This window comes from Sminthopsis crassicaudata, chromosome 4, assembly GCF_048593235.1.
Source record: "Sminthopsis crassicaudata isolate SCR6 chromosome 4, ASM4859323v1, whole genome shotgun sequence".
Classification (NCBI taxonomy): Eukaryota; Metazoa; Chordata; class Mammalia; order Dasyuromorphia; family Dasyuridae; genus Sminthopsis; species Sminthopsis crassicaudata.
The window spans coordinates 383,941,968-383,967,668 of record NC_133620.1 but is presented as its reverse complement, the minus strand read 5'-3'; the positions used below and the strand labels follow the sequence as shown (position 1 = coordinate 383,967,668).

Sequence of the window (25,701 nt, the reverse complement as noted above, 5' to 3'; positions counted from 1 at the left end):
AAAATCCTTCCTTCCTCGGACATGGCGCCCACCTGCCCGGCGGCAGCAGCCGGCGCCGGCGCCCCCACCTGCGGGTCCCGGCAGAAGAACAGTCCTAGCTCTAGTCGAGGGGGAGTAGGAGGTGGTGGAGGAGGAGGAGGAGGTGGAGGTGGGGGGACGACGTGGGACACTCTGTGCTAAGACTGGGGAGATTCGGCGAGCAGCGTGGGGATACTCAGAGGGGAAACTGAGGGCCCTGGGCCATCGGGTTGCAGCAGGCATGGTGTCCCAGATATTGCAATTACTCCGCCAGGGAGTGTGGGCTGCGCTCACCGGAGGTTGGTACCACGATCCGGAGCAGAGCAAGTTCACCAATAGCTGTCACCTCTACCTGTGGCTGTTTTTGCTGCTGCTGCCCCTGACGCTGCACCTGGTGAGTGAGAAGGATTTTGAGGAGAAAGGAAGGAGAAAGTAAACAGAGGGGACAGGTTAGGAGTGACATTTACTGAGAAAGAGGTCGAGGAAAATAAGGATGAGAAAATGAGTGTGGGAGAAGCGATTACAGGAAATGAGAGAGAGAGAGAGAGAGAGAGAGAGAGAGAGAGAGAGAGAGAGAGAGAGAGAGAGAGAGAGAGAGAGAGAGAGAGAGAGAGAGAGAGAGGAGAGAGAGGAGGGAGGAGAAGGGGGGGGGGAGCACAGAAAGGAAAGGACTGGGGCCTTGAGACTCATTAAAATTTGATGCAGGATGTAAGGATGAGTCACCAAGCTGCATGTTGCTTTTTCTGCTGGGTTTCATTGGTTTATAGTTGATGTAGAGGAATTTTTGGTTTTCTCAATATGTAGTATGGAAGTTCAGTAAGCATATGTCTATTAATCCAAACAGTAAATAAACTTTCAAAAGAGCAATTGTATCTCAGTGATCCTCTTTTGGAAGAAAGATGACCAATTCTTAATTTAGTTTGCAATTTTTCTTCCCATTCTTTCTAGACCAGTGGGGGGGGGGAACCTACAACAAAGTATAATATTAGATATAATTAGAAATATTCTATGTTTAAACATTTGGATGACCTACTTAGGAAAACTAAATATAAATGCTGGTATTATTCATAGCTAATACAGTCAATTAAAAATAACTAGAAGTCATTCTTGTTTCCAAAATGAAATCTTATATCATTTCCTAATTAAAGTTTCACATATCTAATTAAATATATTCATTCTGGAACCCAAATTTTGTTAATGCCATTCTTCCAGTATTCATCTGGTGAACATGACATTGGCATGTATCACTTATTCAACACTCTAATATCTTCTATTTTTTTGTCAGTGTATTTGCTTGTGTATAATGGAAACTGAAAATATTTTTAAAAACTGGGGCTGTATCATCTACAAATTTTACTTTGGGTAAATGTGTAATTTTGTTGGACATCTGTAATAGTGGTCTTTAGCTAATAGTTTTCCTTTCATCTTTTTTTGATCATTGTTTTTGTTAAGTTTAATTATTTTATAATTTTATATTATATATATATATATATACAAATTGTAATTTTATAAAATATAAAATCTGCCCCCACCATTTTTTTTTTTACTAATTTTAATCTTACTTTAGGCTCTCTGATTAATGAAAACATAATTACTGAGGACATTTTGCCCTTATAAAATTTATTACATTCAATATAAAACTTATACCTTCTCTTGTCATGGAATAAAAAAAATTGCTCTTTAAATCTGATTGGAAACATTCCTCTAATTACTGAAAGACAGTGATAACTAACTCCCTTTTCAGTTTCACTAACATTATCTTGAACTGTAATAAACAGGTTCATAGATTTGTGTTTTTCAAGAACTTCAGAAATCATTCAGTCCAGGCCCCTCATTTTGCAGATTGGGGCAAATAGGTAGACTTGTCTGACAAGTGTGTAAGAGCTGGGAATTGAACTTTGGGCTTTTGATTTCTGTATTCAACATGCTTTGAATCTTGCTATCCTCCAATATATGGTAATTCATTAACAGCAGGCCCCATTTAGAAGCAAATTATCTATACCAAATGGACTACTTCAAATATAAATTTGGGGTTTAAAAAGAAATATACCAAGTAATAATAGTTTAACTTCATAAATCTACTGGGTTAGATTCAAAGAATAAATCATAATCTAAAGGCCTAAGTTGGAAAGGCAAATGGTTTCTTTACAATTAATTTTGTACTGTGCTCTAAAAAGCAATTATTGTAATTTATGAGGTATTAAATCAATATTGATAAAATATGCCTTAAAATACTAGGAATGTAGGGATTTGGATTATTGTTTGTAAAAATTCATCTTGTATTTTATCAATATCAGTTCACTTGGGAAAATCAAGAGATAATAATTGCTAACATTTCTACAGAGCTTTAGGGTTTAAAAAACACTATTCACAGTGATCCTGTGTGATGTATAATGTAAGTTTGATTAGCTATATTTGATGAATTAAGAAAATGAAGTTTAAGAAGACAATTTTCTCAAAGTTACATTGTTAGTAAGGCACAAAACTGGGTTTCCAATCTATGTTTTGTGCCACCAAGACTAGTGCTCTTCCCAGTATATCAAAGTTCATTTTCTTTCAGGGATACTTAAGATTTTCTTCCTTATTGGTATAAATTGACACCTAAAACAAACTATTAGTTTTGTTTTCTGTTGTTGAAGGGGAATGTCAGAAGGTATGAAGACATGATGTTTTGTGGAAGTGAAATTAAGTAGAACTGTTAATTGAAAATAGAAAGTCTTGGTTCCTTCAGCATACTGACTTCTATCCTTACTCTAAGCTTCCATAATGTGGAATAACCAAGAGGTGCGGACCTTAGAACAAGTCTAGAGATAATTTTCTGGTGATACTTCTTGGACCATTAACAGAACTGAATTAAAAGTATTTCATTAAATGCCTTCTAGTCTTGAGCTAAACGTCACTCCCTGCACTTGCCCTAATAATTTTGCTGCTTCAAAGAGCAGTTGAGACTGACTGTGAAGTCAGCTGTGTTGGTTATTTATCCTTTTCTAACATCAGCAGATTCATGTCCAGTTCATCCTTGAGATATTGCGTTAGTTTTATTTTTCTTATTTCACCTTTACAAGTGAATTAACTTATATTGTATTTCATATTCACACATACTCATCTTGGCTTATAAAATGTATGTGTGATGTTTCAATAGAGTTTTATGAAGAGGAAACTATCATTTGCCTGTGCTATGATGTCCTTTTATGTATAATACTCAATTGGCACTATATAATATTGAGAATTCAGGCTTAACTTGATTTCTTTTTGATTTTTCCTGTTAGAACTTCTCCCAGTTTGTCCCTATATCTGTACTGGAGGCAGACCATTTCAGACATTTTTTCCTCCCTAGACTCAACAATAGAAACAATTAAAAGACTAATCTTCATCTAATTTAAAATACATGTGACTAATGCCTTATGCTTTTAGGCAGGCAAATCTCATTTCTATATTTCTACATTGTCCATTTCCAAGAGTTTGTCTTATTCTGTACTGAGAATCCATTACTTTTCTATCAGATGCTGAATAATATGTCTCTTCATTAGTTCTTTGAAAATATGTTTGGTCATTGTGCCAATCACTTTTTAAATACTTTAAAGTTGCTTAGTTTAAAAAAATAGCTTTTTATTTTCAAAATACATGCAAAGATAGTTTTTATTATTCACCCTTGCAAAACCTGTGTTCCAAATTTTTCCCCCTCCCTTGACTCTGTTCCCCCTCCTCTAGATGTTAGGTTATATATGTTAAACAATATATGTTTATTGTGTTTTTTATATATTAAACAATATATATGTCAATATATGTTAAACATATGTAATTCTTTTATACATATTTCCACATTTATCATACAACACAAGAAAAAATCAGCTCAAAAAGGAAAAATGATAAATGAAAAAAAGTAACAATAAAAAGGTGAAAATACTATGTGTAAAAGACATTCAGTCACTATGAATAGAGGACTTTCTTTCTGGGTGCAGATGGCTCTCTCCATCACAAGTATACTGGAATTGATTTGAATCACCTCATTGTTGAAAAGAGCCAAGTACATCACAATTGATCATCATATAAATTTGTTGTTGCTGTGCATAATGTTCTCTGGGTTCTACTCCCCTTACTTGCCATCAATCCATGTAAATCTCTACAGGCCTTTCTGAAATCAACCTGCTGATCATTTCTTAGAAAACAATAATATTCCATAATATCCTTATACTATAACTTATTCAGCCATTTCTCCACTGATGGGGCATCCACTCAGTTTCCAGTTCCTTGCCACTACAAAAAGGGCTGCCACAAACATTTTTGCACATGTGGGTGCTTTTCCCTTTTTATGATCTCTTTTTGGGTTACAGACCCAATAGAAACACTATTGGATCAAAGGATATACACAGTTTGATAGCTCTTTAGGCATACTTTCAAATTGCTCTCAGAATGCTTGGATCAGGTCACAACTCCATCAACAATGTATTAGTGTCCCAGTTTTCCCATGTCCCCTCCAACATTCATCATTTTCTTTTCCTGTCATCTTAGCCAATCTGAGAGGTATGGAGTGCTACCTCAGAGCTGATTTCTCCAATCAATAGTGATTCTTAGAGCATTTTTTCATATGACGAGAAATGGCTTTAATTTCTTCATCTGAATATCGTCTATTCAAATCCTTTGACAATTTATCAATTGAATTTAAATCTGAATTCAAACAATTACTAACTTTATGACCTTGGGAAAATCTCCCTTGTTTGCCTCGATTCCCCAACATGTTAAGTGAACTGGAGAAGGAAATGGTGAACTGCTCCAATGTATTTGCTGAGAAAACTCCAAATGGGATTTTGAAGAGTTAGATATGACTGGAAGGCCAGCAATAACAAAAAAAAAACAAAATGTGTATGAACTGAAGAAGAGTAAAATGAACAGAATCAAAAGAAAGGCTTATAGGATAATAGCAATATTATTAAGAAGTAAGAAACTTTGATGACAAACACTAAGACTCCAGATTCTGGGATAAAAACTCTGTATTTGACAAAAATTGCTGGGAAAATTAGAAAATTCTGGGAAGAAATTATGCATTGATCAATATCTAATACCCTATACCAAGATAAGATCAAAACAGATCCATGATTTAGACATAAAGAGTGACACTATAAGCAAATTAGAAGAATAAGGAATAGTCTACCTCTCAGATTTGTGGAGAACTAGAAAACATGAAATGCAAAATGGATAATTTTGATTATATTAAATTATACAAATAAAACTATATATATATATACGTATATATATATATATATATATATATATATATATATATATATATATATATATATACGTATATATATATACACAAACAAAACCAATATAGCCAAGATTAAAAGGGAAGCAGTAAACTGGAAAAAATTTTACATCCAAGGGTTCTGATAAAGGCCTCATTTCTAAAATATATAATTGATTTTTTTTTGTTCTTCTCTTTCCATTTGGCCAATTAGTCTTTGTAAGGAGTATTTTTTCTTCAGTGATTTTGTGTTACTCTTTCCAATTGTACAGTTATACTTTTTAAGATATTCTTTTCCTCATTGGCTTTTTATATCTCCTTTCTCCTTTGATCTTGTCTGTTTTTAAGGTATTATTTTCTTAATTTCTCTCTCTCTCTCTCTCTCTCTCTCTCTCTCTCTCCAAGATGTTGACTTGTTTTTCATGATTTTCTTGCATCACACTAATTTCTCTTCCCAATTTTTCCTCTATCTCCCTTACTTGACTTTCAGAATCCTTTGTGAGATCTTCTATGGCCTGACATCAGTTCATATTTTTCTTTGAGGCTTTAGATATAGGAGTTTTGCTTTTGTTATTTTCTGAGTGGGTGTTTTGTCACCTGTCACCACAGTGGGTGTTCATTTTCACCATAGTAATTTTCTATGGTGAGACTCTTTTTCTGTTGTTTGCTCATTCCCAACCTATTCCTTGACTTCTAATTTTTTTTGTCAAATTAGGTCTCTATTTTCTTTTTAAAAAATTTTTTATTTAGAATTTTTTCCCCACAGTATATATGCATGAGTAATTTTTTTTTACAATATTATCCCTTGCATTCATTTTTCCAAATTATCCCCCCCTCCCTCCACTCCCCCTGTGACAGGCAATTCCATACATTTTACATGTGTTACAGTATAACCTAGATACAATATATGTGTGCAAATAACCATTTTCTTGTTGCCACATTAAGTATTAGATTCCGAAGGTATAAGTAACCTGGGTAGATAGACAGTAGTGCTAACAATTTACATTCACCTCCCAGTGTTCCTTCTCTGGGTGTAGTTATTTCTGTCCATCATTGATCAACTGGAAGTGAGTTGGATCTTCTTTATGTTGAAGATATCCACTTCCATCAGAATACCTCTTCATACAGCATTGAAGTGTACAGCGATCTTCTGGTTCTGTTCATTTCACTCAGCATCAGTTGATGTAAGTCTCTCCAAGCCTCTCTGTATTCCTCCTGCTGGTCATTTCTTACAGAGCAATAATATTCCATAACATTCATATACCATAATTTACCCAACCATTCTCCAATTGATGGGCATCCATTCAACTTCCAGTTTCTAGCTACAACAAAAAGAGCTGCCACAAACATTTTGGCACATACAGGTCCCTTTCCCCTCTTTAGTATTTCTTTGGGATATAATCCCAATAGCAGCAATGCTGGGTCAAAGGGTATGCATAACTTTTTGGGCATAGTTCCAAATTGCTCTCCAGAATGGCTGGATTCTTTCACAACTCCACCAGCAATATATTAGTGTCCCAGTTTTCCCACATCCCCTCCAACATTCATCATTATTTGTTCCTGTCATCTTAGCCAATCTGACAGGTGTGTAGTGGTATCTCAGAGTTGTCTTAATTTGCATTTCTCTGATAGTAGTGATTTGGAACACTCTCTCATATGAGTGGATATAGTTTCAATTTCATCATCTGAGAATTGTCTGTTCATATGCTTTGAACAGGTCTCTATTTTCAGGGTGGAATTTGCACTATCCCAAGCTTCAGAGGTTTTGTGCAGCTGTTTTCAGAAATAATTCTAGGGACTTGTAAATTTTTCAGTTCCTCCAAGATGGGTATGATGTAAGGAGAAGTGTGTTTCCTCCTTTTCTGGCTTGTGCTTTGGTCTGTGAATGGCCCCAACCACTTTTATTCCTGCCCTGGAACAGTGAGGAAGGTCCCTGATTCCCTGTGGCTACAAACTCTGGTATGCTAGTGCTCCTTCTTGTGATGGGATTGTCCCCAGGATTGCAACCTGGATTTGAGTATGAGCAAAGCAACAGTGTTCTGCATGAATGCTAACAAAGATACTCCTATAATATGCTTCTAACTCCCTTTGGATCTGTTGGTTGGGAGCTCTGGAAGCTGCCACTTCTGTTGCCTGCTCTTGATTTGCTTGGTCAGGGGTTGTGCTGACATGGCCTGTGCAGGACTGTACTACACTCTCTGCTGTGACAGACCTTTCCTACTGACCTTCCAAGTTGTTCTAGACTGGAAAATTGTTTCACTCCATATTTTCATGAATTCTGTTTCTCTAGAATTTGTTTAGAGTCATTATTTAAAGAAATATGGAGAAGATTGGAGGCAAGCTTGCTAATGCCCTGCCTTTACTTCAATATCTTTACTCTGCCTCTCTGTATTTATTTAGATGCCTTTTCTATTGCACACATATGCCATAATATGTCATAATTTGTTCTCTTCCATAATTAATGAGTATTTCCTCAATTTCCGATTTGTTGTAAAAAAAACAAGCTATATTTTTATATGCCTTTAGTTAGAATTCATTTTGCTTACCTTCATTCTCATAATTGAATCTCATTAATGCTTACCTGTTTATATTTCTGTTTTCTCAATTGTTTGCATGTCAGGATACCTCTGTAATCTTTTGATCAAAATGTTTGAAAGGACTCCATTTCATTAAAATCCATTTTAATACCATAAAGTTATCCTCAGTTTTGCTAGATTAAGTTATTTTTATTGTAAGCCTTTATCTTTTCTTTTTAGAATAGTGTATTCTAAGATTTTCAACTTTTATACTGGTGGCATCTAAGTCACATATAATTCTGACTGGACAAAAAAGTGAAACACTTATATAGCAAGAATGTGGAATAGATTAACTAAGGTCTCAATAGGTCTCAGTGTCCATATTAAAATATTAAAAGAAGCATAGGAAGGCATCCATTATATTGTTATACTGTATGGAAGAATTATTCAGCATTGTGAGTCAGATGAAATGGTATAGATGAGTCGTCAATGAATAATATAGCTAAATTAACACCATCAAAACTTTATTAGAATACTGGAATACTTAATTCATTCCCCACTTCATTGTAATGGAACCATTTCCAATATTCCATAATATATCCATTTTTAGAACTTTAGTCCAAATTTTTGTTTTGGTGCCATTGTTGATTATTTGAATTGATATTGACATTCAAATTTGATATTCTACCTTTATAAAATGCTTCAGATTATCAGATATCTTTATGCAATGTGTTCTAATTTTGAGATTCTTGTCAATATTGTCAACAAGTTTGCTTAATAGTAGTATTTTTTTTAGGTTCTGTGGTTTCTTGTTTGTTATACTTTAGAGTGAGTTAAAATCATGGCCATCTAGAATCAATAATTTGGGAGAATCATAAAATTAAAAATTATATTGTCCTTTAAAGTTTTCAAAGTACTTTTTCTATGTTGATTTATTTGATTAATCCTCAAAATAACTCTAGATAGGCTACTATTATCCCCATTTTACATATGAGGAAATTGAGACTAACAAGAGTTCTGATTTTTAATGAGTTATTTTCTTCATTAGCTTTTTTTTTTTTTTTAACTTCTTTTTTGTATATGTCCAATTGAGTTTTTAAATGAGTTGTTTTGCTCTATGGAATTTTTTTTCCATTTCACTAAATTTGTTTTTTAATGAGTTGTTTTCTTTTTCCATTTCACAAATCCTACTTTCTTGGGAATTCTTTATCTTTTCTAATTCACAGATCCTACTTTCTTGTTATTTCTTTACCTTTTCCAATTCCCTAATTCTGTTTCCCTGCACTTCCTGTGAATTCTTTACCTTTTCCAATTCACATTTCAGGAAGTTGTTACTCTCTTGCATAGCTTCTCTTTCCTTTCCCCATTTTTCTTCTAACTCTCTTTTGAGATTTTTAATAGTCTCTTCTAGGAGAGTGTTATTTGGGGTATTGTCTGGAGGCTGTTTGTTATTATTCTCCTAGGGGTTGGAAACCTGCTCTCTTTCTGTATAGAAGCTATCAATCATTCTCTTCATTTTTTTATTCTTTTTTTTTTTTTTTTTTAAGCCTTCAGGGTCTGCCTTCAGAACAGGGAGGTTATCAGCTTCCTCTGCAGAGCAAGGATGGGTATATGTTCAGTAACTCTCCTCTCAATGGGCTGCAAGGAATGGCTGAAGTGTAGGAGGGCTCTGGGAAGAGCTCCACAGGGAAGTGAGTAGGCCTGGATAACAAGTGCTGGGCTATATAAGTGCCCTGCCAGGAGCCTCGTTGTGAGGATTAGTGACTGCCTTGGGGCGAGAGGTTAAGCAGCAAAAGTATCACTCCCCCCCCCCCACACACACACAAACGCCCTTAGCAGTCACCCTATCCCTCATCACACTGGAAGTGTCTCTGCCTGGGCATTGCAGGCAAGCTGGGGAAATTCCACTACCCCAGGCCGAGCCCCCTATTGTGCAAATGAAAGGCTGCCCCGGCTGTGCTCCTGCCGTGCAGGTTTGTGACTGCCCCCCAACAAGAACCCCTAGCTGCAGAATGCCAGGAAGAGCTGTGTTATGGTCTGCCCTGAGTCACTTCTGGTCCTGGGTGGGCACAGGCAGATACTCTCAGCCTCTGGTGTACCTCAGTGTACCCTCTACCCTAGGCTCTGATTTCTCTGCTAGTCCACTACTCTGCAACCAAAGCAAAGCAGTCAGGCTATGGCAGAGAGCTCTATGTAAACCTTCCAACTGCAGAGGCCGCCCTGCTTCCAATTCTATCCCTGGCCTGCGCTGGTCTGCTCCCGCCACTCAGGACAAATCTTTTCTGGTGATATTCTAGATTATCTTCGGCTGGTGAGTTGTTGTACTTCCAATATTCGTGAAACTTGCCAGTCAGCACTATTTTTGAGGCTGATTTTAAAAATTGGTAATGAGGTATGAAAGGAGCTCAGATTCTCACAAGTGCCTTCTCTGCCATCTTGGCTCCGCCCCCATTTTAGTGAATTTTTTAATGAACACATCATGACCTTAATTTCTTGAATCTCTTTCATGGTTCATATATCTAAGTAATAATGGAGTCCTGGCAGACAAGTACTTGCTAAGAGCTTTCCAAACATGTATTGCTACTCTTAGAATTAATTCTAAAGGAGAGACAGGAAGCTTAAAGATGGATCCAGATTTTTGATGTAAATTTTTGACAATGACTATAGCCTAAAGTAAATTTCCACAAGGAACTTCCAGGTTGTGAACATACCATTGTCATTCTTTGTTTGGCCATTGGTAGGAGAATCCAAATGTTATGTATCTAGGTGTTTATTAGAAAATGTCCCATGGATACATAGATACATGGATACATGGATACAAAGTGATGAAATGGGGTATAAGCATTATATAAAACCTACTATGTACCAAACCTGGATTGCCACAATCAACAATTTTTTAAGTGCTTTTAATAAATATTATCTTATGTGATCCTCACAACATTCCTATGAGGTAGGTGCTATTATTATCCCTTTTTTATAATTAGGGAAACTAAAGTAAACAGAGCTTAAAGGACTTGGTCAAAGTCACCCCAGTTAGTCTGAGACTGGATTTGAACTTTGGGTTTCCTGACTGAAGATGCAGCAAGAGTCTATCCACTGTGACAATAGCTGTCTCTTTGAAGGGACTTCCTTTGAAGTCAATATTAAAGACTTTCTAGAATATCTCCTATAATGAAATACCAACTCATTTATCTTGTACAATAGATGGAAAATTTGAGGCACAGAGAAGTCTAAATCCTACAAAATTAATTCATTTTGGACCTATAACTGATACTTAAAACACTTGACTAAAAGGAGCTCCATTAATTATTTCATAGCACTTCACAACTTCATTTGGGGAAAGAGATTAAAAATATGATTCATAGCCAAATTGACTCTAATCAGACTCAGAATTAGCAGAAGTGATATGATTTGATTGGTGATTAGGACATAAAGGAGAAAAATATGGAAAGATAACTATAAAGTTTCAATTGGCAATGACTGGGAGAGTATTAATATAAGTCGGACAGTTGGAACAGGAAAGTACAATAGGTCTGGAATCTAGAGAGTGAATAGGAGGGCAGGAGAAAACAAAAACTTTGGCAGTCTTGAAAAGTAATTAAGAAAAGTGCTTGTCCCTACAGCAACAAGAATTTTAACAATAAACCAACCCCATCCCAGAAGCTTTCTTACCATTTTTTCCCTTAGAACAGGAGCCAATCCCCAAGCCTGATTGACTTGGACCTATCAGGGAGAGGTAAATATGTGTATGTGTACCCATCCATCCATCCATCCATCCATCCACTCATACATCCATATATATGTGTATATATTCATTCTGAGGAATGAGTGACAAGAGGTGAGGAAAAGAAAGGCAGCCCCTAACAGTGATCAATCCCGATTATCACAGAGCATTTGTACCTGTCATTAAATGATTCCAGGTGACTGAATTGTGTGTTGGATCTTTTAGAAGATTCAATCACAATTCATTAGATTCAAGTTCAAGCTATCAATCTGATATCATCTAAAGTTGCATACTCCCTTCTCCTTTTTCACATCATAAAGGGAAGATGGCTAAGAATACTTGGCATAAAATCTAGAACACCCCTTCCCCCACCTTAGTCAATTTTGCACTTTCACTGCACCTTGAAGAATTCTTTTATGTGACCCCTAACACTACAGAATTTGAGCAGTATCTGTATATGCACACCAAGAGTAAGTCAATTCATTTAACATCCTGTTTTTCCTCTAATCAGTTCATTTTAGAAGGTATTACTACTGATTAAATTAATTTTTAAAGTAGAATATTTTGAGATACATTACTTTATAATAGTTAAATATATAAAATGCATTAAATATAGTGTTAATTGGTGGGGAGATTTGGAATTTCATTACTTATATTTCCCACAATCAATTGTGGGTTGGGAGCACTTAAGAACAGAAACATTATGAGAGTGTGCTAAGATGAATTCATGCTTTAGTGTTTTAATGGTTTTGCCTTCTCAGAAATCTATTTAAGCTTATACTGAGAAATTTATATCTGAGTTCTCTATATAATATGTATTTCATAAAATATAATGTACATATGTGATCATTTATATTTATATCATTATGTGCTATACACATAGGAAATAATTGTATATTCATACTATTAATAACATATATCCAAAGTAATATAAATGAGGTATAATTATAGTTTTATTTCATTATAATACTCATTATTAATATGATACTTATTCATAATCTTGACAACAATAGGTAATCTTTTGGATTAGTAAATAGAGGACATTAAATTTCATATAACTATTGGGGGCAGCTAGGTGGCGCAGTGGATAGAGCACCAGCCTTGAATTCAGGAGGACCCAAGTTCAAATCTGATCTCAGACACTTAACACTTCCAAGCTGTGTGACTCTGGGCAAGTCACTTAACCCCAGCCTCAGGGAAAAAAAAAATTCGTATAACTATATATAACATATACCCATACGACTTTAGTTTATCAGATGAGAATCTAAATATATAAAAGTATATACTGTGTGAGTCCAAGTAGCAACACTACACTTGCCTTTAAATGAATTCATTGATTGACTGTAATCCTTATTTCACTGCAAACATTTGCAAATATAGTTTTAAAAAATTCCTTATTCATTATCATAGTGACTTCTAATCTAAAACTATGACACAAAACTAGGCTCATTGCTGGTACTTACACCAGCTATCAAAAGTTCCAGCCATCATTAGACTGTGCCCTCCTCCACTTTCTGCCCTGAAGACAAATGTAGTATGGATGCAAGAGACACTAATTCCATTTGGATGATACAATAATTTATTTCACTTGATTCTAATAGGGTGGAGGTCTTTTCTACCTGACAGGTTTCTGTGTAATAAATATTCCAAGGATCATGATTCATAAGTAAAACTTTTATATATGTCATTATTTTTCAATACATGCTTCTTAGAATTAGCTCTTTCACCACTAAACGTTCTGTCTTTATTCAACTTTTTACAAATGTTTTGCTGGCTTTAGGTGCTGGGTTTATTTGTAGGTGTTCATAGTAGTGCTGAGAAAGAAAAGCCTTATATATTTCATTAATGGCTTGATTCATGTACCCTTTCCTTTCCTGTCCTACATTTTCTAATGGCTTTTCCTATCATCTTAATTCCAGTAGAATATGCATTCAATGTTGCCATGTCTAGTGCTGTGGCCATTTAAATCAAATACTCTCTAATAAGAGGCAGTTAAATGATACACTATTTAGATTACTGGTCCTGAAGTCAGGAAGATCTGAATTCAAATCCAGGCTCAGTTAATGAACTGTGTGTCCCTGGACAAGTTACTTTACTTTGGTCTGCCCAGTTTCCTACCTGTAAAATGGAGATAACCCTTATTTTACATGGTTTTGTTAAAGAGAGGATCAAATGAGATAATATTTGTAAATTACATAGCACAGGGTTTGGCATACAGCAGGCACTTAATAAATGCTTGACACTCTACTTTTGAAGTGGAAAGAAAAATGAGAGTTAAGACAAAAATCTGCAGAATGCCTGTCTGGATTATCAAAATTTCAGTACCTTCTACCTATGTCAGTGTCTATCTCTACTACTCTTACCTATCCCAGGATATTATCTACTGTTCCACAATTGAGAGTACTGGCCAGGCAGTTATTTATTTTAGTAAATTTAGTAGAAATCACTTCAATTAAAGTCATAAGGAAAAGAGTAAAGAAACTAAAATTTTTGGAGGTTCCTTCCAGTAAAAAAAAGAGAAGCATTTACAGCTCTTTAATAACATATCACTACTCTGTAAGCTAGGAAACTGCTCAATAGAGAACAATTACTCAATTTCCTCATTGTAATATGGAGATGACCCTGGTCTTTTGAAAACTGTGATACCATAGCAGACCCTGTGAGTGCTATAGTGTGGGAAAAGTTTACATGTAGGCCAAGAAGATGGACCACGTAACTATTTTAAGAGTTTCATTTCTGAGCTAATTAATGGGTGGTGATTTTTTTATATACAACAACTATAAAAGAACATTTACTAAGTATTGCAGTCTACATCAGTGTAATAAAGCACCCCAAACAGCAAAATTATATATACAATCTTCTCTGCTCTGCTTTTCTTTCTTGTATAGAAGCAAGCCCCTGACTCCTAAGTTTCCAGATGTTTAACTAGAATATCCTCTGAGAATGCTCCAAAAAGTAATCCTAGGTGCATTCCCAGTAAGCATTCCAGTCCAGCACATGGAAATTGGGGAGCAGATTTGGGTAGAGAGGTAGAGGTAAAATGATATACCCAACTCTCTGAAATTCCTTAAGTGAACAAATATAGAGTTACTTGCAAAAATAAAGAAACACTAAACAAAAATACATTCTTAACCCTAAAAGAAATCAGATCTTTGAAATGGCAAAGGATCCTCATTCTCCTTAAGTGATCTCCAATTATTGACTAACACCATTTTCTGTGTCATTGTATATATGTTGCCATCATATATGTTTTTAGAAAACACAAAAGGGACATATTTATATGTAGAGCTTTCAAATTAAGTTTTTTGAGTATTTTAAAATCATAGGGTCATATCTTAAGAGCTAGAAGGAACTTCCTCATATTTTAGTTCAGAATAATGAGGCTCATAGAGGAGGCCAAATGACTTGTTCAACATCAGACTATTAATAAATTGTTGAGCTGGCGTTTGAACCTAGTCCAAATGCCAAACCTTGTTCTTTTCCCTTTACCACAAAATCCTTAACTAAAAATGCAAATGTAGATGCTAATCTAATTAGAATTTCTTTATATTGATAATTAACTTGCCTGGACCTCATAATAAAAGAAAGAAATTTCATGTTGCTTTTTCAGATAATTTGGCACTTACCCCCTTATTTGAACCCCCTGTTTTATTTGAATTGTTATTGGTCGAAATGTTTCTAAAATGCATCACATACTTCTCTTCCAGTGTGAAAGTTACTAAACATAGTTTAACTTTTTGGTAATAATTCTGCCTTATCATTTCTAAGTTTATACATCATGTTACAATATGATGGTGACTTCTGGAGCCTTGGGGACTCATGAAAGTTCCTTTAGAGGTATTTGGTTTTGTTTTTTTGCCTTCATCAAATTATTACTTAATAGTTTTTGCTCTGATCAGTCTAAAATAATTCAATGTCTTAAAACTTGCAGCTTCTAATCTTTGGATTGAGGAACCAGATAAGCATATTTATTAAAATGAAATTATCTAAAGTTAGAATAAATTGGTTCTGAATGAAGGTTCTGAGTAGTTTTTCTTTGAGTAAATGAAGTATTGAGATTTCACATGCACTTTACAAATCTACATTCTCTTTGTGAGTTTTTTCTTTCTTTGTCCCTACTTCTTGCTTATGTTCCAGATATCTTACCTCTAATTAACTGACTAATGAGCATTATATAGATTCAGATACTTGAGAAGGTAATCTAGAAGGATTTTTTTCTGTCTTTGTTTATTATTTTGGGAAATACTAATGTGGCTTTGTGATTTCATCAATGTTCAGTATTCTCACCAAAAATAAAAATGCCTATCCATCCTATGCTATTCTCTGTATCAGGCCATAATTTTGGCACAAGGCTTTTACCCAATGTGCTGGAAGCTTCCATTGTTTACTTTCCTCCAGCATTTTGAAGGTGCCATTGGAACACTCTGAAAATCCACATTATCCCTTGCTATGTGACAAGCTCATATTCTTCTACTATGAATTCTTGGATATCATCGCTTATTCCTGTTCTTCTTTGAAATTCCTCCTTGCTCATATGTTACTACCCACTCTTATTCCATTATGGGCCTTTCCATTGTCTTCTGGGTGGTATATATTTTTACTTTTTTAGAGACATCAATAGTCCATACCCTGCTGACATTTAGCAACATTGAGAAAATGTTAAAATTAAAATTAAAAATATGGGGATTTGGAGACAATAGATACCTTTGCATTTTCCTGAAAACAATCTTGACTGCTATCTTTTTCCTCTCCAATTCTGAGCCCTGTTTATTATCCCATCTAATTTAATTAGCTTCATCATGATTGGCTTGCCATACCAGTACATAATGGAGACAATCTTCAAGAGTAGAAAAAACCCTAGCTCTGTAGTTAGAAGATTTGAGTCAGTTGTGTACTTGATATTTTTATCTATGTGTCCTTGGGCCTTACTTAATTCATCAGGAAAACAAAGGGAGCAGGTTTTCATTATTTCTTAGGTCTTTTCTAGTTCCATAACATATGATATTTATGATGTCTTACTTGTTGGGATTTTTATTATAACTTGTATAAATATAAGATCCATGAATATCCTCACATACCCCAGGAATTACATTTTTGGAAAGTTCATCTGAAGGAAACACCATAAGCACTACCACTGATTAATAACTCCTAGCTTCTCCAACTTCTTCCCTACCATTAATTTCTACATGTTAAAAGTCTCTTTATATAATATGTTTTATGACTGAGAAAAAAATCTCCATTTACCACCAAACTACATGGTTTCAGAAGTCCTTCTTTTTATCTATCTTAAACATATATATCCCTGAATCTCTTATGTTATTTCACCCACAGTCAAGTTATCTTGGAAATAATTAGGGACATTAGATGGATATACCTGTAAGACATTTGTCTTGTGTGTGTCTAAACCTGCTCTCAAATTTTTAATGAAGGAGGAAAAGAAGTTGATCCAAACTATGCAAAATCATAGGAAATCTTCTGTTAATGGAACATAATGTACAGAACACTGAATATCAATTATTTCCATTAGGATTTTCCTAAGGGTGATAGTACTCTTTTTGGTGTAAAAGAAGTCTAAGTAGTAGCATGAAAACTAATATAGTTTAAGAACAGGGATAAGAATGAAGTTGTTATAGGTTCCTTCCCCATCTTTAATTACTCTGTAAATGATATTTCCCCATCAATCTGCATCCCCTAATGCCATTTGAGTGGATGTTTCTCCATAAAATGAAATCTCAACACAACAATAGAAAAATAGACAAACTTTGCTGTAGAATAAAGTCGACAATACATTCAGATTTTTAATGTGTGATTAAATAAGTTGCATAGCTTATTCTTAAGAAGTTTGCACGTTATATTTCATTGCAGATTGTCTTGTGTTCCTTTTATTTCTCTACCTTTCTCTTTTCCTCTTCTCTTCCCCCTCTTCCATTTTTCTGTATATATACATTTATACTATATATATATATATATATATATATATATATATATATATATATATATATATATATATATACACACATATGTATATGTCAGAGTAGATACATATAAAACTGAAGAGGGGATGGATGCTAGTTGAACAGGCACTAGAAATTTTTTTGTTGAGTTACAATGGCCTCCAGATCTCTACTTAAATCCTGCTCCAAGTATTTCAGATTATATAAGTAGCAAAAATTTTCCTACCACTTATCCTCTTGTGGAAAAAGTAATTCATTTTTTTTGCTTATTTAACAAGTTAACAAAGTTGATTTCTACTCTATGAAAAGCTGTGTCAATTCTGTCTGTAAATCAAATGTTATTCATCAATCTAATGAATATTATCTCCATACCAAGGGATGATGAGCAGTATCCTGCTAGCCTAAGAAGCAGAATCCTTGAATTTTTATTCCTGATCCTTCCATAAGCTACCATTCCAAGGGTTCTCAAACTACGGTCCACGGGCCAGATGTGGCCTGGATGAGGACATTTATGTGGCCTGCCCGGTTATGAGGGGTGGAGACAGAGTGTGAGTTTTTGTTTTTACTATAGTCCGGCTCTCCAACAGCCTGAGGGACAGTGAACTGGCCCCTATTTAAAAAGTTTGAGGACCACTGATAGGCAATGCAGAGGAACTCTTGGGATTCCAGTTTCTTTATATGAAAAAAGAGAGTTGGGTTATAGGATCCCTAAGGTTTCTTCCATTTCTATCTTTAAAAATTATCTAATAACCCTGGCTAAAATTTTTCATCTTCATAAATAGCTAACTTTTTATTTTTAGAAAGCTACTGGAGTCTGCTTCTCCTGTACTTTTTGTTTTTCTGACTGCCAGGAAAAGTCACCAAGTTTGAGATTCTATTTAATTCTAACTATGTAATCAGATTTAGAAATACTTCTGGACTTGTTTTCATAGGGTGATGTAGCCATCACCAACTATCCAGACTGCTGGTGATTAACTTTTTCATACATAGCTAGACTAGATCTCAAAAAATAGGCCCTGTCTGTTAAGACCTTATTTTCTAACATGTTAGATGCTTTTCTAGAGCAAAGAGAATACAAAAAAATAAAATAGGATTTGAGATATTAATGTTTCAGGTTAGAAATTGAAATAGGAAGGAATTTTATCAGTTTGTAAATTAACAATGGTAGTGAGGACATATCAAATTTAAATCTATTTTATTTTTTCTTCTTTAGGCTTTCCCTCCAAATGCAATCACCATCTTCATTTACTGCAGTTCTGTGACCATATTTTTCACAGTAATAAAGCTGATCAGTTATCGTCTGCATCTTATGTTTGATGAAGGAGAAGTGATTCAGCAAAGGAGCTCCTTAAATACTGAAAGACAGAGTAAAGATAAAGAGGCTAATAGTGAAAATATAATTCATCACAAGAGTCCAAGGTAACTATAGCAACTTATGGAATAATTATATAATGGAATATGTTTATTTTAATAATTTCATTTTTCCTTATCCATTGATTCAGATTGTAATCTATGCTCAGTGAGCAGATATATTTACATATATCTTTTGTTAGTTATATAAATAATTGCATATCTCATGCTTAGAAATGTAATAAGTATGTGTAATTCTATATTATATGCATATATATGTCCTTCTTGTTTTTTATCCAGAAAAATCATATAAATATAAAGCACCTTTTCAGCAAGTGAGCATGATTATTTTTTAAAAATAATAAACATATGCATAGATAATTTTCAACATTCAACCTTTTATTGCAAAACCTTTTGTTCCACATTTTTTCTCACCCCCTTCCCCACCCCCCCAATCCAAGTGATCCAATATATGTTAAATTTGTGCAATTGTTCTATACATATTTCCACAACTATAGCATGATTATTTTTGATAAGGCTTAGAATTTAATCTAAAAATTGGTCATGACTAACAGACTATTTTACTTTGGAATCATACTTTTCTAATTCAGTGCTTTTAATTTGCCTTGGAATTTTAAAGAATAAGAACAAAATACCTATGCGTGTTTATATACGATGACAAAATAGATTGGGAGGAAGTGGTTTTATTATAGCACCATGATCGTTTGCTAAGGAAACCAGTATCTCTGCTTTAATTTTTTTCTCTTCCTGTTTTTGCATCAGCAATAATAGACAGACTAATAATGGGAAAGTGGAAGAGGTTAATCGAAATCTCTCTACCCCTCCACTTCACTGTAGCTCAAGAGGACACAGCATAAATTCCCATCATTCTTCTGGCCTACTGGTTAGTGTTTTCTTTTACTATATAATTGTTCTCACTTTGTTTCAGAGTTCATTTTCATCTTTTAACAAAACTATAGTTTTGAAATTAATACCATGTGTTGTTGTTGTTCCACAATGAATTTGTATTCATTTGAAGATGGAAGCATCTGTCTGTTAAACAGAAGAGGGCCCACATGACCACTAATGTCAGACTTGAAGTTAGGAAGACAAACTGAAATGCCCTCAACAGTTATATTTAACCTTTTAACAAATATAAAATTTCACAAAGATAAAATTTTATATATAAAATATAAAATGGTAATATTTTCAGCGATGGTAATTACCTCCCAGGGTTACTGTGAAATTCAAATATGATCATGTCTGTAAAACATTTTGCAAATTTCCTAGTAATGTAAATGGTTGTAGTAATGTATTTGGTTGGAACAAGTGATGCAAGGTAAAGTAGTAGCTCTGGGAATTAGAATGGCCTCTGTTCAAATCCTGCCTCTGATGACTAGGTAATCCTAGATAAGTCATTAAAAAACTTTAAATGTCTCAAATGACACTGAAGACAAGTTGCAGAACAGTCTGCATTGGTAGAAAGAATTTACTCATTCAAAGCTTCCCAACATCCATGAAATCACGTCTAGACCAAAAAATACGTAGAAGCCAAATATTGTTGTTGTTGTTGTTATTGTTATTATCTAATAACACTGCCTTTTTTGCCTTGTAAAGAGAGGAAATAGATCTTCAGGGAGTTCTACATATGCTCATTTATATTGTTAGTCATGGTCTCTCAGGTCTCTTTAAATTCAATTCTTACTATTAATGTACAGTATCCCCAAATTCCCAAGTTATTAACGTTTAAAACTGCACTAAGATTTGGGAAATACATTCTTCATTTTCTTTTATACTCTTTCAGTGATTTCAACTTTGATAAGAAAATTTTACCTATGATCCTTCACATTCTTCTATCTCATAATCATCAATTATGCAATCCTTTTATTTAGAATGCCTCTGTACTTCTTTCCATATTTCCATAGTGTATTCCTTCTTTCCTTCAAATCTTACAATTTACATTCTTTCAAAAATAACTCTTGGTTCTTATTCCTGCAAATCACTCTGTATATTTTTGTCCTATCCTTTTTCCTTCTCACTTCTTAAAATAATTTGTGCATGTCTCTATATTTATACAGCTATAATTAATTGTGCAGATATGAATATATCTGTGATAATCATGCTTTGCCCACTGGATCATAAACTTAATGATAGGGACTATACTGTCATCTTCATAAAGCACTTTGCAAACTCACTTAACAAATGACATCTTGCTTAATAAGTGACTTGTAAGCTCTGGTAAAAATATATTCAATTGTAATTTTTTTTTTCATTTTCTTTGTATAGGAATTACGAGCACAAGAGACAGTTGAAGATCTGAAAGGTAAAGTGTCTTTACTGTCTACAGGAACAGTAGATAAATAAATTAAGCAATTACTATATGGTAGACATTGTATTAAGCATTGAGGATATGAATATAATGATTAAAAGAAGACAGACACTATCTTCAAGCAATTTATATTTTAATGGAAGAAGAAAATATAAATTAGAGGGCTGGAAAAGAGGGAGGAAGAGATACTCCTGTAGAGCGAGGTATGATGCAAAATCCTGAAAATCAGGAGGAAAGCCAGGAGAGGCATGAGTTCAATGGTGTATAATTATTTTTGCTCTTTTAAAAAATAATTGTTACCCTGTTTAAGGGCATCTGGGTGACACAGTGGATAGAGTTCTGAGTCTGAAGTCAAAAAAGTTGGCATCTTCTTGAATTCAAATCTAGTTTCACACACTGACTAGTGGTGTAACTCTGGGCAAGTTACTTAATCCTGTTTGCCTCAGTTTCCTCATCTGAAAAATGAGCTAGAGAAAGAAATGCCAAATCACTCTAGTATCTTTGCCAAAAAAAACAAAAAACAAAAAACATAAAACAAAAGGGTCACAAAGAGTGTGACATAAAGTGAAATGTCGGAACAAACAACAAAAAATTGAATTTCAGCCTTGCTCACCTGAAATGATATATTATGTTAAGGATTTAACTTTGTTTAAATCATTAAATTCACTGGTCAAAATCATTGCCTCAGAAACACTGTCCAATGGCAAATGAAAAGAGAGTCACTATTGTTATCAAGTATCTCTTTTTTGGGATATCTAATTTAAAAATGAGTGAAACAAATTATATAGAATCCTGGTTAGTTCATTTTTATTTTTCCATTTAAAATTTTAATAATATTTTATTTTTGCAAGTATATACAAAGATAGTTTTCAACATTCATCTTTGCAAAACCTTGTGCTCCAAATTTTTATTCATCTCTATCCTCTTCTCCAAAACAGCAAAAAATGTAGTATGGGTTAAATATGTGTAATTCTTCTAAACATATTTCCATATTCATCATACTGTGCAAGAATAGTTCATTTTAAAAAGTTGCTGCTTCTAGCTATCTCTGGAGACTTCCCTTACTTAAAAAATTGCATAAAAATTGCTTCGCCTTCCTGATATTATTACCTTTGAAACACCAACTATTCACCTAAACTCTATATCATTTGTATCCCAAATATTTAGCAATTTATAAACAGTCTTTATTTATGTGATGGATTTTTTTCACTAATCTGAAGCAATGAACAGTAACTACACTGTACATTTGTCTTTTCAAAATAAGAGGGCTGCTGATTCACAAATAAGAAGGCTTTATGCAATTGAATCAATTTTACATGGTAGCACTAGCAAGTGAGCAAATAAACATAATTGGATAGGATGACTATTATAGTACAATACAGTTAATTTTGGGGGGAGTACAATCTAATGATTCAAAATAAAATAAAAGATTTATAATATGTCTACAGTGATACTCCAACCTTGGGTTTTTTTCTGAGAGAAAATGGTACAACTAGGTGTATGTGATTTGAAAAGTTTTATCATGTTTGTAAATTGGCTCATATTAAGCCAGGCTTGAGTTCTTCTAAGCTTCATTGCTATGGCCACGAGTTTTACTGAAGAGCAGCATACAAGAAAAATTACTTAGGAGTAAAAGAGTTGTGGCAAGAGAAAGAGTTCTCATTCTGAATAAATGATCAAGTTGGATTTAGCTGTGTTACTGTGATTATGTACCTAACTGGAATCTGTTTCCAACTGGTGCTTACAATTTTTTGATGCAGTATTGTGTTGCAGTTCAGGTGTTATAGGTATTCAAAGTTTATGCCTGTGGATCAAGTAATAAAGCTTGTTATTTTACTAATGTTTAAAAATAACATTATTACTTTTGAGTGTTTAATCTGTCTTCATTTCTGAAAAAGTAGTTTGTTTCACTTTGCTTCAATTTATTCTCAAATGGTACCATAATAACTGATAAGAGATTCTTTCTACTACCAGAAGACATGTTGGTTTTCTTAACATGACTTCCTTTTTTTTTGTGATATGAATATGTGAGTGACTGCATTGATTTGTAGCATGATGAAGATTAAGATTCAGGAGTCACTTCCCTCTTTATATATTGCTAGGAAAGATTTTTATTTATGTGTAGTTTTTCTCAAGTAAATTTAAGGCTAAAGTTTGAATATTTTTGGATTTTCAATCCACAGATAAAATTTAAAATAAACCCACATTTTTTCCTTATCTTTATATTTATAGGACAGACTCATCAACTTATAGTGATTTTTAAAATAAATTTCTTAAAAGTCTGCCATGGAACACTGTAGTCTGTTAAAATGGAAGATCTTATTCCTAAATGACTGCAAATACATTCATCCAACAATTTCCTTGTAATATCCTTAAGTATAGCTGCATAAAAAGAGAATAAATTCAATGGGGCCTATCAATCTATTGATCTTAGGGAAGGAGTGAGATTCTCATGTCATCATTACAAATAGAACATGTGTACATTGCTTGGTGGTGTGATTGAATTTATCAAAGTCAACTATGTTGTTCTAAACAGAAAACAGAAAGGCAATCGAAAATTTAAGAATAGCAGCTTAGATGCTATTATATTATTTTAAGATGATTGCTACAAATGTATTTATTAAAGTCAGCCAAATTGGAATTGTGTTCAGCAGTCATTCTAGAAGTAGTTAATGAGCCCATTCTATATACCCAATCTATTTTGGACCCTGGGATAGTTGCAAAGTAATATAAAACAATAGGTATATTATTGTAGTTAGGGAGATAAGAAATATTCATGTATTGTACCTGTGTAATAGTCTCCCCATGGTGCATGATATTTGACATCATAATTCCTGGGTTCAATTCTGATTCAATCACATGCTCTCTAAATATTTGACCTTAGGCAAACCATATAGGCTCTTGGAGCCCCAGTTTTTCATCTAAAAATGAATGGAGTTGTTGTAAAATGGCATGACCACTAAGAACATTTGAAGCAATAATTTGTACAAAGAAATAATTCAAGAAGTGTCACAAAGCAGCACATAATAAAAAAACAAATCAATAGACACTTATCTATCTCCTACCATGTGTAATACTCTTTTCTGAGTCTTGTTCTATTCTTTCTATATAGTCTCTTATTGTTTCAATTCATCAGCTTCCACAGATTTCGTTATTATCTCCTTATATATGATTCTCAAATATCTATGTGTGCATGCGTGAGTGTGTATGTATATGTTTGTGTGTGTGTTCCTAATCTCTCTGCTGAGGTTCATTCTTGCAACTTCATTGACTTTTGGATATTTCATATATCCCATAGGCACTTCAGATTTATATCTGAAAAAAGAATTCACATTTCCCCAGAAACCCATTCCCTATTTCCAGATTTCCCTTTTTCTATCAAGGATAACAGTATCTTTTCAGTTAGTCAAGTTCATGACTTTAGTGCTATCCTTGACTCATTCATTTCCATCATGTCACATATCTGGTTAGTTGTCAGATTTTGCTATTTTTACCTCTATTTCATTTCTCATATCCTCCCTTTACTGAATTCACAAAGCCACCTGTTTCCTTTCTTTATCATCTGTTACCTAGACAATTGTAGTAGCCTCCTAATTGATGCCCATTTAAAGTAAGAATTCTTTCCTTCCTTGTCTCTTTCATTCCTTCCTTCCATCCTGACATTTTGGTATTTGTATTCTTGGATGTTACACAATATCTGGAATATAGTAGTCAATTCCAAGAGTTTCCTATTGATTATAAGATTATAAGCTCTTTTGTTTAATTTTTAAAGCTTTTTACTAGTTGGTCCAATTTTCTCTCCTTTTTGCACACTCTATGGTCCAGCCAAATTAACCTTTTGATATTCTTTCCATAATAATCCATCCTCTACTTGTATACTGTCTATCCCTAATGCCTAGAATATACTCCTACTTCTCAGCCTCTTAAGATTCCTTATGTTCCTCATAACTGTTCACAAATACATATATGAAATCTATCCTAATTTTCCTAGCTGCCAGTGCCTTCCTCTTTCCCCAAATTACTTTATAATGCTGTTGTATGTGTTTCATATTTATGTACCTATTGTCTCCCTTGATAGAAAACAAATTTCTTAAGGTTAAGAAAAATTTTGGTATTTTATTTCCAGGATTAGAAAAAATATTTATAGTATATAATTCTAACATATACTTGATAAATGCTTGTTTATTGATTGCTTGAAGACACTGTTAGAAAAAGGAAATGACATAACATAGAAGCTGATATAAGAGATTGAAATCTCTTGAGGAAGATAAACTAAATGTAAAAACTAGTCGACAATCAAGAAGCTTCACATAGAGTAAAAATGTCAAATGAGTGCTATGACTTTGAAAGCAAGAAAAATCTAACTGGGGTAGTAAGGAAAGTATTTACAGAGAGTTGGAACTAAAGCACAGTTTGCATGAAGGACAGGATTTGTATAAAATGGGAGAGATTTCAAGACAAAGAGAATGGTATGTCTCTCTTCCCAAATAACTTTGAATTTGCCTCATGTGTACTTATGGGTGTACATATTGTTTCTCTTTTTAATGTCAGCTCCTTCAATGCAA

The 25,701-nt window shown here is 33.9% G+C and overlaps 1 protein-coding gene across 4 annotated transcripts in view; it reads left to right on the top strand.

The window, feature by feature from the left end:
• The first annotated feature begins 175 nt into the window (after positions 1-175).
• The window catches only part of PCNX2 (pecanex 2), a 370,349-nt gene continuing 344,823 nt past the window's right edge, over positions 176-25,701 (top strand). For 3 of the 4 annotated variants that reach the window (XM_074262411.1, XM_074262409.1, XM_074262408.1), the window contains exons 1-4: positions 176-412; positions 18,671-18,876; positions 19,591-19,711; positions 21,094-21,130. In XM_074262411.1, the coding sequence (XP_074118512.1) occupies positions 260-412; positions 18,671-18,876; positions 19,591-19,711; positions 21,094-21,130 (517 nt within the window). In that variant the 5' untranslated portion in view covers positions 176-259. The remainder of the gene's footprint in view (positions 413-18,670; positions 18,877-19,590; positions 19,712-21,093; positions 21,131-25,701) is intronic. The other variant, XM_074262410.1, reaches the window with a different exon arrangement.